The 15,155-nt window shown below is 30.4% G+C and overlaps 4 protein-coding genes and 1 non-coding gene across 5 annotated transcripts; 3 read left to right on the top strand and 2 right to left on the bottom strand.

Annotated features, from left to right (window-relative positions):
• Positions 1-66: 66 nt before the first annotated feature.
• mpheS (phenylalanine-tRNA synthetase) lies at positions 67-3,882 on the top strand (the record flags this gene model as incomplete). Its single annotated transcript, XM_020577121.1, has 4 exons — positions 67-82; positions 542-724; positions 972-1,104; positions 2,502-3,882. 4 exons carry the CDS (start codon positions 67-69, stop codon positions 3,880-3,882), a joined length of 1,713 nt encoding a protein of 570 aa, XP_020432795.1.
• On the bottom strand, positions 2,154-2,224 carry PPL_06259. The gene has a single exon. It is a non-coding gene; the product is annotated as a tRNA-Gly (tRNA).
• A 569-nt stretch (positions 3,883-4,451) lies between the features above and the next one.
• PPL_06257 (uncharacterized protein) lies at positions 4,452-7,022 on the bottom strand (the record flags this gene model as incomplete). Its single annotated transcript, XM_020577120.1, has 4 exons — positions 4,452-4,490; positions 5,086-5,204; positions 5,550-5,568; positions 6,924-7,022. The coding sequence occupies 4 exons, from the start codon at positions 7,020-7,022 to the stop codon at positions 4,452-4,454; spliced, it is 276 nt and encodes a 91-aa protein (XP_020432794.1).
• A 1,049-nt stretch (positions 7,023-8,071) lies between these two features.
• Positions 8,072-8,845, top strand: PPL_06256 (alpha/beta fold hydrolase; the record flags this gene model as incomplete). The annotated part of the gene is made up of 1 exon (XM_020577119.1): positions 8,072-8,845. The coding sequence occupies one exon, from the start codon at positions 8,072-8,074 to the stop codon at positions 8,843-8,845; it is 774 nt and encodes a 257-aa protein (XP_020432793.1).
• Positions 8,846-9,217: 372 nt separating this feature from the next.
• Positions 9,218-15,002, top strand: gpt5 (putative glycophosphotransferase; the record flags this gene model as incomplete). The annotated part of the gene is made up of 9 exons (XM_020577118.1): positions 9,218-9,893; positions 10,205-10,688; positions 10,763-10,957; positions 11,030-11,145; positions 11,217-11,331; positions 11,388-11,818; positions 12,852-12,878; positions 13,241-13,492; positions 13,591-15,002. The coding sequence occupies 9 exons, from the start codon at positions 9,218-9,220 to the stop codon at positions 15,000-15,002; spliced, it is 3,708 nt and encodes a 1,235-aa protein (XP_020432792.1).
• Between the last annotated feature and the right edge of the window lie 153 nt (positions 15,003-15,155).

Here is a 15,155-nt window from a genome sequence, read left to right as displayed (position 1 = left end):
TTGGAAAATGAAAAAAGAAGAGGAAATAATGGTTTGTTGACATTTGTGTGATAACTGGTTATTTAAATGTCAACAAACCATTGTAAGTTACTGACACTGTTATTTACAATTAATTTCATTACTGATATTTGTTGTATATATATTCATTTATTATATATTCGTTTGATAGTAGGTTGTTTTCGTAGAGGAATACCTCCAAAATAGGATTTACAATATAATTTCCAGATTTGATGAAAGACCAATGAAGTGAGAGTAGTAATGTTGTCTTTACTTCTTACTCCTGATACACCTCTTCAATTGTCCAACCGAATTTGACTGGTCAGAGTAGATTTGAAGCAAAGTTCACATTCTTTGTTTTGTTGTAAGCTCAGACAGGAATTGAACGAGAAGAACCGGAAGATGGTGTTTCGACCACCCTGGTATTTTTTAAGAGATACATAGGTTCAGATGTTTGGTAAGATGTATTGTCAAATTTTATTGGTGGAGGAGATAGTTGGAATTGACAATCAGATAGTAGTGAAACCATTTTTGATGATATTAGTAAAACTCACTTCTAACTTTATATCTTCTATGCCATCAGGGAAAGATCCACGATTTACATCCTCATTGAAAAAGTATCCAAATTCGAGTTTCTTTAGTGTCTGTGGTAGTGGATATTGTAATGTCTTACAATATTTGAACGTTGTAACACCCGAAGTAATCGGTGAATTAGTTAATTTTAAATGTGTGTTGATGGTGGTTTTTTGGTAGTCCACTTATGAAAATTCATTTACTATCAATGTATTTTCCTTTGATCGGTTGATCGTATTGAGTTGGACGATGGACACAACCGTTGCACGAGTAATCTGGGTAGATCTTACCGAATCAATTCATCTCAACACTACCCGCCTACACAATCCCCTTGGTTGCTTCACCAGGTACTCCAGCGGGATCCACCAACATTCCTCTCAACACCTATATTACCTATCCAGGTGATCTCAACAAACCATATCCACCACTCAGCGCCAACTACGCAGTTACACTCGATGGTTTCGTCTACCACGACAAGAACAACGAAGGTTTCCACCAGGGAGGATATGAATTTTTTAAGGCAATACTTAAAAAGTTATTCAAATTTTACTTTATTTCAGCTTTAAATAAAGATATATATTATAACTTATTATATACTCATTTTTAAACTTAAATGTTGTAAATTACAAAAGATATATAAATATTATAATTCATTCTTTATTCATTTTTTAACTTTAATACATTATCACAGTGAGACAATATATGACATATCCATTGAAATTAATTTTACATATTAAAACCTAATAATGTATAAGATTAATAAATCGAAAAATCTATATTTGTTTAACTTGTATGACATATAATATTTAAACTTTATCCTAATAGTAATAGAGTATTCAGCGTATAGAATAATATTAATATATTGTTTGCAACATTTCTTTCTAATCGGGAAATCAATAGGGGATTAACAAAATTAGAATTTTTTTTAAATCTTCAATTGACCACATTTGGCTTTGGATGTAATTTACTGTGTTTCTTACAAATTTTAATGATATATATTTTTTAGTAGTAGATCATTTTTAGAATCTGATATCATATTTTTTCTATTCTATTTCAGTTCTCAATTTATATATATCTGGATTAATATATATCTAGATAATGGTGTATATTTCATTGTGCCACAGCATCTATCCAAAATAGGAATAAAATTAGAAAATACTTTAATCTAATATATTCTCCAAAAAAGAAATAAAATCTGTATTTTGAATATCCATTTAAATTTTCAAATACGAATAATATTCAAATAATAAGTATAATTAAATACATTAAAAACAAAGTTAATAAATATTTTAAAGATTTAAGTTTTAACTTTATTTGATCTTTAATATATATAGATAATAACATTTATCTTTATATGATTTTAAATGTAGAATATTTGCACAATTAAGATAAAGTTAATTGAATCTTTCTGAGTATTGTTCCAAAGTTGGGTTCTTTGTAACAGGGGAGTATGTAAGAAGGTCCATCTGTGTGGAGCAGATGATAATTAGTTAACTTCCCTTTTGGCATAGCGGGAAAACCAATTGGTTATACATTTCCAGGTTTGATACGCATGCGGACAAATATTTTTAAAAGATTTTAGATGCGTTGTCCGGGAATCGAACCCGGGTCTCCTGCTTGGTAGGCAAGAATTCTGCCACTAGACCAACAACGCATTATGAATTTTTTCTTTCCCAAAACTATTTTTTGAATTTAAAAATACGCTACATTTAAAATAATTTTCAATATTTTTCATTTTGATATATTCAATTATTTTCCTTTGATAATTTAAACTTTCTTTTTCTTTGAATATATATATGTAATAGTTATTCAATGAAAATCATTAATAAAAAACGAATCATGATGATAATTTTTCTTTCTTTTTATTGATCAGCAATCATGATTAAACAAATTGCATCTTCTATCAAAAACAATCATTTATATAAACCCAGAAATACATCATTGGTTTCTGGATCAACATATCTAAGTAAATCGAATAACTTTGGTAATGATAGCATTAGATTAGTAACATCAACAAGTTTATTATCGAATATCAGAAGTTATAGTAGTACTACTACTACAGATGTCACTGCAGAGCTAATTAAAAAGGATCTTACATCGAATATCGATTATACTGCAACTATACCTCTGAATGGAAACATTCCAAATACAATCACAGAGAAACTCGGTAAGAATCTTCACTTGACAACGGATCACCCACTGAATCTGATCAAAAAGAAGATTCAACATCACTTTGCACAACAAAAAGACGGTCCAGCTTTTAAATTCTACGATGAATTCTCACCACGAGTCACCAGCAAACAAAACTTTGACGAATTGCTCTTCCCAAAGAATCATGTAGGTCGATCGGCAAACGACACCTACTATTACTCGCGAGACCAACTCCTCCGAACCCACACCAGTGCGCATCAAACTCACTTGCTACGCGACAGCCAACGCGCTTTTCTAGTAACCGGTGACGTCTACCGTCGTGACACCATCGATTCCGTTCACTATCCAATTTTCCATCAGATGGAAGGTGTCCGTACTTTCACACCAGCCGAACTCGCCAAACTTGCACCCAACTCTGCCAAACTGGAATACAACAGCGCCACCAACTACTACGAGGATGCAGAATACAAGAACAACGAAGAAGTCAAGCTCGTAGAAGCACATCTAAAGAAGTCGTTGGAGGACATGATCCGTGATGTCATCGGTCATCCCGACATGCAAATCCGTTGGATCAACGCTTACTTCCCATTCACTTCGCCATCGTGGGAGATGGAGATTCTCTTCCAGGACAAATGGCTCGAGGTTCTCGGCTGTGGAGTGGTGCATCCAAGCATCATGACAAACTGTGGACTCATCGACAGTCGTGGCTGGGCATTCGGTCTGGGTTTGGAGCGTCTGGCAATGATTCTCTTTGAGATCCCCGACATCCGTCTGTTCTGGACACAAGACAGTCGTTTCCACAACCAATTCCGTGGCGTCGACAAGAATCCAAAAGAACTCACTCACATCGATATCAAGAACGTCAAATTCCAATCGTACAGCAAATATCCCTCGTGTTTCAAGGACATGACATTCTGGTTGCCAACTGAAGGATTCCACGAGAACAGTTACTATGAATTCCTACGTAGTATTGGCGGAGATCTCATTGAAAACGTAGAGATGATCGACCAGTTTAAACACCCAAAGAATGGAAAGACCTCCCAATGCTATCGTATTCACTATCGTTCCATGGAAAGAAATTTAACCAACGAAGAAATCGATAAGATTCAAACAGAAATAAGATCTAAAATTGAGAAACATTTAAATGTTCAATTAAGATAAAATAATTATTAATTTACATATCTTTTTTTTTTCTATTTACATATATTTTTTTTGTATTATCTATCTATTTTCCTTTTTCCTTTTTTTACTATTTTATTTTTTTTATTTATTTTTTTGATCACTACTGATCTTGGATTACAAATAATATAGATAATTAAATTTATATCTAACCACATCTTGATCAAATAACTAATAGTATGATCACGTCATGATGTTCTCAAAATGTTAATATGATCAAATACGATTGAAATGATCTAGCAAAAAATAATTGGTTAAAACACAATTTGATGTCATATCTCTATTTTGAGCAAAATGGTTCAACAAAATAGGTTGTACGGTTGGTGGTTCTCTCAGCGATTGCAAACTTAACCCCTATATTGTGAGATGATGTATCCAATGATTTTATTTGATTTAGATATATATTAATGAAACAAAAAAAAAAATAACATGATTGTGATTGAGCAATACCCACTTTGTATTTTTGATTGATTTGGAAAACATAACACAATTCAGTTAAATTGGAAATGATTATAAAAGGATAAAACGTTTGTAATCCATTAAAAATATATTCAATGATTTAATTTGATTCCATTAAAGGAAATTTTCTTCTTAAAAAAGAAATTGAAAATGTTTTGAATAAAAAACTGATATTTTGATTGAAAGATAGAATAAAATAATTATTTTAATAGAAAAATAGATTTTTTTAGTAATTTTTGAATAATTATGTTTATAAAATTAATTTTATTAAATTTTTATTAAATTTTAATTGATTTACAAAATCGGATAAAATGTAGAATCAAAATTAAATATGTTAGAGATATTTGATTTCAAAAAATTAAATTGATAATTCTATTGGTTAAAGTATAGATTCATTAACAGATAGATTGGAATGAATTCAATAATTGGATGAACTGACTTTTTGGAAGAGATTAACAAATGATCAAAAATAATTTTGAAATATTGTAAAACAACAACGATAAACAATCATAAAGTAAAGATGTAACTCGACGATTGTCATAGTTTACATTTAATCTATTACTTTGTCAAGTTATATTATGTATGTGAATTGAATGTATAGAAAAAATAAGTGTGTGTGTGTGTGAATTAATAATTCAAGCAGAATATGTGGTAGATGTAAATTAGTGAGAGACAGAGATTGAAATAACAAGTTCCCAAATTGGAAATAAATAGTTTGGATTTTACAGTGAAAGTAAGAAAACAATTTTTTGATTGATTTGAGTAGTGATGATAGATGTGGATGTGGATTGATGATGTTGATGAAAGTGTTGTTAATGATGACGATTTGATAGCTGTAGTACTACCTTTTTGATAAAATTTTGTATATTAGTAATTTTATTTTTTTTTGATTTCTTTACCATCAATACTGTTACCAGATTGATCAAAATCTTCATCAACAAAAGATGGTGGTGAAAAGATATTTACAAAAAAAAACAAAAAAAATTAATATTTATAAAAAATTAAAAAATAAAATAAAAAAACAATAAAATCATTGTCAAAATTTGTGGTTAATTGTTATACATTAAAATTTAATAATCAAAGATTAACTTCTACTTACTACTACTAATCTGGTATGATAGCATGATGTCTTTCCTCCACCTTTTCACAACACTAAAACACCAACAAACTATGTGTATTTTCACACCCACATTGTGAACACTCTTGAGTCTACAAAAAATAAACAATGGAAATTGAATCGACAGTTTTTTGTTATACGATATTTATTACCCCATTGTTTTTATCTATTTAAAAAACATTTATAAATGTCTTTTATTTATATTTAAGTGCCCCCATTAAGTTAATAATATCTTAATTGAACCAATACTGATCTATTTTCCACTGTGGAAGGCACCTACTATTAATAATTTTTTGTTTTATTTCTCAAATAGTAGATGATTGGCTGGATGAGTGAATAAAGAAATGAAATGAAGGGGTTTTAACAAGTCGTACTATAACTGTCTCTTCACCAACAACATCACCAATAGCAAATATCCAAACACACATATATCTTGAGCAACAACAAATAGAATAGTAAAAATGATATTGTTGTTAGAATTTGTATAGTTCTGATTTTTATTACGGAATTTATTAATATCAAATTAAATCGACCAACTGACATACCCTCCAAATTCAAAAACAACAAGAAAAACAACAACAACAACATGTCAGTTAGAATTAATATATAATATAAATAACAACAATACGATAGATCTGTTCACAATGATGTATATTCAAGATTTCATTATCTTTTCTTGAAGTGGTAAGTATCAACTCTTAGTATATATTTTGTGGTGAATAATAATGTGGGTGTGTATTTATGCTGTGGTGTATAAAAGTGTAGTTGTGAAGAGGAAGTGAATGAAGTTTTGATGCTTATCAAATTTTGATTCGCTCTCTGATTTCCATCAACTCGTCGACAACCACACTAACAACATTCTAACAGTGTTTACTAATGAATCATGTATAACACATATAACAAATAAAACGAAACCTTTTGAATTGAAATGAAATTCAAAAGCAAAAAAGAAAGAAAACATTACCAATATTGTTATTTAAAAACAGAAGGGTAACAGCAGTTAACACCATTGAAACACATATGTTTTGTTTTGTTATTAATATCCAAACAACCACACTGTTTAATTAAGAACACATCGTGTTAGCAAATTTGTTTGTATAGGTTTTATTAGTATGATATGATTATACTTGATGTGTTTGTGGTTAGATTCTTTTACCTGACCTCACCATATTAAAAATAAATTCTATACATATAAATAATTTATAATAACCAACAACATAATAAATAAACACCACTCACACACAATCAATATTATTATTAATAAACAACACCAATTCAAGTTAGTAGTATAAATATATCTATAGGTACAAAGGGAAAGAGACAGTCCAAGTAGAAAGAAAAAACAAATCTAAGTGGTGTGTTATTGTTTGATCCTTTTTTTTTTATGTTTTTTTTTTAACCACATATATATAAATAAACACACACACACCACATTCCCTCAATTCACATGGCATTGCAAAGAGGTGAACCATTCATTCATCTCTCTCTCTAACAACACTGGTGCTGCTGTTGCAGTAGTAGTTGTTATTTTTGTTGGTATAGACATTATAATTAATTGTTTTTGTTTTTGTTGTTGTTGTTGGTAATGGAATTGGTGTTGGCTATATTGTTGGTATTGGGATTTGTGTATTTGTTTAGTGGTGCTACTGTTGCTATTGTTGATGCATAACCACAACTTTCCTAGTCAGACTGATAATGACTGATAAGATTGTACTGCATATCACACCCCCAACTATAATATTTTAAGCAATAATATTCGGCTAACATAATAATATTTACAGTAATATAACACAGCACCATCATGATAGATATAATACAAATAAAATTCCCGAGCGCTTGCTCACCTTTCAACACTATAAATATAAATATATGCATATGAATCCAAGATAGTTTGAAAACTCAAAAGGTGAAATCAAATATTTCAATATCATTAAAAGTTAATTAAAAACAATAATAATATTAATATTTATATAACTTAGAGATCATTTCTTCTCAATTAAACAAATATATAAATATATAAATTCAAATATAATTATATTACGAACTATTTCTCTTTATATTCTTATTTGTTGTTGACATTTTGTATTTTGTATAGTAATTTATCTTGTATTAAAAGACCATACCATACAAAATAGTATATTTATTATTTAAAGCTTGTTGTTATAATAATTATTAATAAATTGAAAAATAATTTCAATTTTAGTTATCGTCAAAATATAATTTACTACTATTACTATATTTGTAAAATTAAATTTATCAATATTACAACTCTCTACTATAACCAAAAAAAACAATTCCACTAAACTCACACGAACCACATCTACAAGAAATAAAATCATCCATACAGAACATTATAAATTATAAAATAATAACAACACATCAAATCAAACAAATTCAGTCATTCAATCGATCAATTAAAATTAATATATTATTTTTAGCTTTTCGTTTGTTAATAATTTAATCGTCATTCGTATATTTGCTTTTAGATAAATAATTATTTGATAGAAATTGTGAAAATCAAAATTATTCTCAAATTATATATAATAATAATATATATATTAGAATAAGATTCAAAATAATATATATCTCAAAACAATGAAATATCAAGAAAACAAAGAAACCTATCTATTGATAGCAGGTGGATGGCAAGGTGCCTGGTGTTGGAAGTATCTTTCAAAGTACCTACGTAACCAAGGACACAGTGTACATGCAATTTCACTTCCAGGTATGGCCGAGTACTTTCCAAAGTGTAATGAACAAATAGATCTCCAAACACATATAAATGCCGCAGTCGAATATATTGACAATCATAAACTTTACGATATTAATTTGGTTGGACATAGTTATGGTGGTATGGTCATCAGTGGAGTCGCTGATATCCGTGCCAACTGTGTAAAATCATTAGTATATCTCGATGCATTGGTTCCAGAGAACAACCAGAGCGAAGCCGACTTGTTTTTAGATGGTGCCTCTACCAGCCAGGGTTGGTACGAACAAGCCAAGAGCGCTGGAACCTCCTACTTGCTTCCACTCTGCTCGAGTCCACAATTCCTCGGAATGACCAACAAAAAAATGATTCGTTACCTCAAGAAAAAAGCCACTCCACATCCAATTGCAACTCTCACCTCTCCAATAAACTATGTAAACGGTGGATACAACTCTGTTTCCAAAAAGATTTACATTGAATGCACCAAATCCAGTGGTGTCAAAGAACTCATTAGATTTAACCAAGAGAGAATTAAATCATCGTCCGGATGGATCTATCAATCCATCAATTCCTCTCATCAATGTATGTTGGAAGATCCACTATTATTAGGTAAAACTCTTACCAATTTGACATGTTCAACAGCTGGTCAAAATTTAAATTAAAAAAAATAATAATATTTTTTTTCTTAATTTACAAAAAAAACAAAAAAAACCAAAAAAAATTATTATCCTTAAATTGGATAAGACACACAACTATATATAATCATATTTAATACCAATATTGTAATTTATGTAATATCTAAAAAATCGAACTTAACCAAATATTAATATTTGAAAATTACCGAATAAATTTCAAGTTTTTTTTTTTCTTTTAAAGGAAATTGAAAACTCTTTTTTTACAGATCTTTTTTAAAAAATTATATTATTTTTTTTTTTTCTGAACAAACCTGGAAAAAATAGATTGAAAACCAAATATTTGTTCCAAATTAATTAATTATCTTTTTAATAGATATTTTGGATATAAATAAAAAAAGAATGTTAGAAACTTATGTATTTGTTCATGGAGCATTCCAAGGTGCTTGGATTTGGGATATGGTTTCCAATTTAATCAAGGTAAAAGGACATCATTGTTATTGTCTTACGCTACCTGGAATGGCAGAGAAACACTCTGAGGTGAACAATGCCATTCGTTTGGAGACTCATATCGAATTTGTTTGTGATTTTATCGAGAAGAATGATTTACGTTATATTACATTGGTTGGACATGGTTACGGTGGAATGGTAATCAGTGGTGTAGCAGATCGCGAACACGAAAATATCAAATCGCTGTTGTACTTGGATGCCTTCTTGCCAGAGAACAACGAATCGATGGCCGATCTGCTCTACGAGGATATTCGCGACCAGTGGTACGAGAGTGCCGAGAAGAATGGAAAAGGTTTCTTGATACATCCACCACCACCATCGTACTTTGGCTTACAGAACGATCCGATGCAAGCAACCTGCTGTGAAACACTCATGACCTCACAGCCACTCTACACTCTCACCACGCCGGTACACTACAAGAACGGTGGTCCTTTTGCTGTTCATCGCAGATATTATGTCATCTGTAAAGATATCAATTGCGAAGCAAGTCGCTTGGTTAGCAAGTCTACAGATAGAGTGAAGAACTATGCTGGATGGACAATTAGCACATTAGATACTTCACATGAATGTATGCTCCTTCAGCCTATGTTAGTTAGCAATAAAATCCTCCAACTTACTTGTGATACAATTCCATATGGTGGAATAGCTACAGAATAAAATAATCATAATTAATAAAATTTTACAAATCACCAGATCAAAAAATCACCAACCAAATTTTATTTTAATTCTATTTTAAGAATTTTTTTTTTTTTTTTTTTTGTCAAAATATTTCTATTTTTTTTGGAAAGTTACAAACGTGGAAAGAATATCATGTGATTCATATGAATATGTAAACAACTCTTTGTTTAGAAACTGTTGCAAATATTATAAATTAAAGAGATAGAGTTGTAATGACAAGAAGAATAGGGGGAATTTCACCTTTTACCATTAGAGTACTATGGTGTTTGATTGTTCTAACTTTGATATCATCTATCTCCACCTTTTACTTTATTGGAAGAGCTCAAGATCAGCTTGTTACCAAAGATTCATTAACTATAGATTCATATGAAACCAACATTGATTTAGAACAACATAAAGAAACATCAGTTATTGACAATAATAATAATAATAATAATAATAATAATAAAGATGAAAAAGTACAAAATGAATCACCTTCATCTTCATCATATTTAGATATCATAGAAAGTAGAATACCTCCACTTGAAAAGGATGATGTTAGATTCGAAGATACTATCGATGTATACAGCAAAATAGAACCTATGGAGAAACATACACTTCAATGTAAATATATAGATATAGTTTATACATGGGTGAATGGATCTGATCCTGCTCATTTCGCCAAGCGAAAGAAAAGAGAAGAACAGTATGTTGAATAGAAGTACTTTAGCAATTTTAAACCCTATAAAATAACTAACATTAAACATTATTATTATTTAGATATGGTGTTAGAAAATCATCAGAAGCTAGAGTTAGAGATTTGATGGGATTGAAATATTCATTGAGAAGCATCAAGAAACATGTTCCATGGGTCAGAAAAGTATTTGTGATTGCAGATGATCAATACCCATATTGGTTCAATCAATCAAACACCGATATTCAATTTATATTTCATCAACACTATTATAAGAATATGTATGTAAAATCAATATAACAACACTTTTATACAGGAAAAACATCTAACAATGATTTAAATGATACTTTCAGATCACATTTACCAACTTATAACTCGAACAGTCTTGAAATTAACTTTTACAATCTTCCAGATTATGTTTCTGATTGCTTTCTTTATTTTAATGATGATACTTTTGTTGCAAATGATTGTAAGTTTATAACTATCAAGTTGAACATTTAAATATTCTCAAATCTAATTCTTTTATTTTGTTTTATTTAGTACCAATGGATTATATTTGGGATAAAGAAAAAGGACAAGCATTATATTTCTCAAATTGGAAAGCACCACAAGAAGATCCAAACAAAATTAAAAAGAATTCATGGCATTTGCTAAGGTTTATTGTAAATGATAGTTTAAATAATTAATATTAACTTGTATTTATTATGTTAGGGCAATTCACAACACCAATTTACTTTTAGATGAATTATGGGGAAATGCAACAAGAAACTATCATAGCCATACTATTGTTTTCTACAATAAACAACTACTAAAGAGAATCGAAAAAGTGTTCCCCAAACAATTTGAAACAACATCAAGCCAACCATTTAGAAAAGGAACCGATCTAAACAATCCTTTTATGTATCATCAGTTTGCAAAGAGATATTATAATCATTTCAGACCGGATCGAAAAGATTACTACTCGGTACTAACCGACGACATTGAAAAAACACAGAAAACAATGCACAAAATACTTTCACAGAGACCTCACACCGTCTGTCTCAACGATGGAATGGGTACACCTCCCAATCCAGATTCACTCGCACTACTCCAACAAACTTTTGAAACACTATTTCCCGATAAACCTGCATGGGAATTAGATGGTATAGAGTAATATTACAATAAAAAAAACAATCGTAAACTTTATTTGATTAGTTATTTTTGTGGAGGTTTGACCCGCGTTGGTTTTTCCGATATCAAATTCGAAAGAAATTCTAAACCTTCGTCTACACCGAATCTTGTTGTCGCTATGATTTGTTGTACTTTCCAAATGTGATTGGTTATCATTGGCAACTCGAGCAGTTCCTCTATCTCTTTCACCGACATTGTGTTGGGTCGATCCTGTTTGTTTGCTAAAATCAATATAGGAACATCTCCAAGAATCTTTTCGTGAGCGTCACTCTGTAGCATCATCCAGAGATAATCGTGACTCTCTGCTATTCTCTCACGATCCGAAGAATCGACTACGAAAATCAATGCATCCGCCTCATCATAGTGCCGCCAAAGCGGTTTCACCCGATCCTGCAAACTGATATCTAAAAAGAGAAACTCAATATTGTTGTATATAACCGACTCTATATTGAAACCTATCGTTGGTATTGTTTGTACGACTTCACCTAATTTCATTTTATATAAAAGTGTTGTTTTACCTAAAAGTTTTTAAATTCATTAATAGAAGAAAAAGATATCGATTAATATAATTATCGAAAGCGATAGTCATATCATAATAATATATACCTGCATTATCATTACCCATAATAAATATTCTATATATACTTCTTTGACCAAAAAGAGAATATAATTTACTTGTAAAAGATCCCATTTATAATAATTATATTTATTTATATTGACTGTGTACTGATTTAATCTACATATTTAAGAAATGCAATCATATGATTTCTACAATCATTGATTTCTAAAAGTTAAAGAAATTATTTAATTAACAAACAACGTCAGTTTTTTTGACAAACAAAGCAAAAAAAGGTAAGACCTTTTTTTCTCACATATTAAATTCAAATAAAAATAAAAAGAAATAAATGATAAATATTACTAGTATTGTAATCTTATAATATTTAAAAGATAATGATCTCTTTGTTTATTGTGCGTTAGTTTTGATATCTTTAAAATCTAATTAAGAATGGAGTAACACATTAACTCGTTGTAGTAAGTTGATTGGCTAAAAACTACTCTCCCAATAAAGGTTTCTTCTGCACACAAGGTAAATTTGATTTAATAAACCATATGTGCGTTGCCAGAGAAACCAATTCAAATGAACACTAAATCCTCATTAAATTGTATTGATAGTTTGTTATTTCGGAAATTTTTAAGATAATAATAAAATTAAATCTATAGATTAAAAATCGTGATAAAATTTGTTGCTTATTAAAGAAATCTTTGTATTTTCTTATCAAAGATGGTTAATGTTGATAATAGTTCAAATTTATTTGTACAGTTACCCCACACAATTTTAATATTGATCACCAACAAACTAAAAGAGAACATCGACAAAATTTGCTTTAGTTTAGTTTGTAAAAGATGGTTTTATGAAAGAGATAAATATCTATCGTTCAACATTGACAATCATATCAAACAACGTTATCTAAATGATTGTCAATTCTTTACACAATCATATAAATCAATCTTTACCAAAGCACTAGAGACTTCAAAGAAACAACAGTATATACTTTACGTTGGGTATCTCGAAGAAGAACCATTTCGTGATCACTTTGCTAAAATAAAAGATCCTCTGGTAGAATATGATTATTTTATAGATTACCGTAAGTACAGTAAACATACCTATCTTAAATATGTTTAATTAAAAGTTATTCATTTATTTAAAACAAAAAAAAAAAAAAGGTTACTATAAAGAATATAGAAAGTATTCCAAGTAATGTTACCAATGTAGTATTGAATGTTTTTAATAAATTGTATGACGATGATTCAAAACATCTATTTAGAATGTTGGCGCAGTCGAATGTGACTCAGTTGGATGGATGCTATACGGTTGCATACCAACTACCAAAAACTCTTAAGAGATTGACATTCGATAGATACTTTAGTAGACCATTGCCTGCTGGATGTTTTCCTCCCGGCATAAAAGAGATAGAGCTTCCATTCTTTAATAAACCGATACAATCCGGTGTCTTTCTCGATGGTCTAGAGAAGCTTGATCTAGGAGATAAATTCGATAGTCCAATCGAAGACAACGTCGATGTCTTCCCATCGTCTCTAAGGTATCTGAGTGTTGGTAACTACCGGCTGAATCTACACCTCAATATGTTCCCTCCAAATCTTGAATACCTCAAGTACACTGGATATCGTAGACCGTTCATTGAGGGAATGTTGCCAGATTCCTTGCATACTCTGATCAATGCACCGGATACATGGTTGGAACACATCGGTAAATTACCGAATCTCACCAATCTGTCGATTCTCGTAAACTCTGCAGATGTCATATACGATGCAGATACCATAGGTACAATCGAATTGGATCTCAATGAGATTCCGCGTGGTCTAAAAACACTGATTCTCGGTAGTCCAGATATTGACTCACGACAAAATACCTATCCAAGATTCAGACTGCACGGTGCTCTCCCAAACTCAGTCGAATCATTCAATACGGGAACATGTATTTTTCAGTCTGACATCTTATTTCCCAGTGGTACACAATATGACTTCAAAGAGCTGTCGATTGGGTGCCATGGACAATCACAACCGATTCCCGCTAACGTTAGAGCCAAGAAACTGAGTTTCTCCAACCACTCTGAAAAAACTATCCACCAAGGTGATCTCCCAGTTGGTGTGGAATACATTGCCTTTAAATATTGCAGCTCCATTGAATTCAAATCGAATTCCGCACTGCCAGAATCAGTAAAAGAGATTGTTGTTTACAATCAGAATGAGGAGGATCTAAAGTTTCCAAAGTCATTCACATCAAGCGCGCTACAGACTATCAGGTTTATCAATGACTACCATCACGCAGTGAAAAAAGGTGTAAAGATACCGTCTTCAACAAGAACATTATATACGGTGTTCGATCGAAATAACTTCCCTTATATTCCAACAACTCTCACCAATATCAATTTCACCAACAGTATAGAATCAGATTCAGACATTGACTGTCAGATCAGAAAATTAGATAGCAAATACTATTTAATATTTGGAACTACCAATCGAATCAATTTCATTTCGACAATTTTCAACAAGTCAATGTTTCTCGACTCACTTGCCAAGAAAATAGAAAAACCGGAATCAAAAGAATCATTTACAAGCTGTCAAATTCAATGATTATAAAAAATAAACTTATATTGTATTTTAAATATTTATCATACTTTGAATTCATTTAATAATAAATATTAATTCATCTTTTCAGCTCACATATCAAAAAATTATATTTAAATTTAGAAAAAATACATTTTATTTTAGTTTGATAGTACAAAT

Source organism: Heterostelium album, assembly GCF_000004825.1.
Source record: "Heterostelium album PN500 unplaced genomic scaffold PPL_contig15, whole genome shotgun sequence".
Lineage (NCBI taxonomy): Eukaryota > Evosea > Eumycetozoa > Acytosteliales > Acytosteliaceae > Heterostelium > Heterostelium album.
Note: the sequence above shows the minus strand (reverse complement) of the source record. Positions and strands in the feature narration are given on the sequence as shown.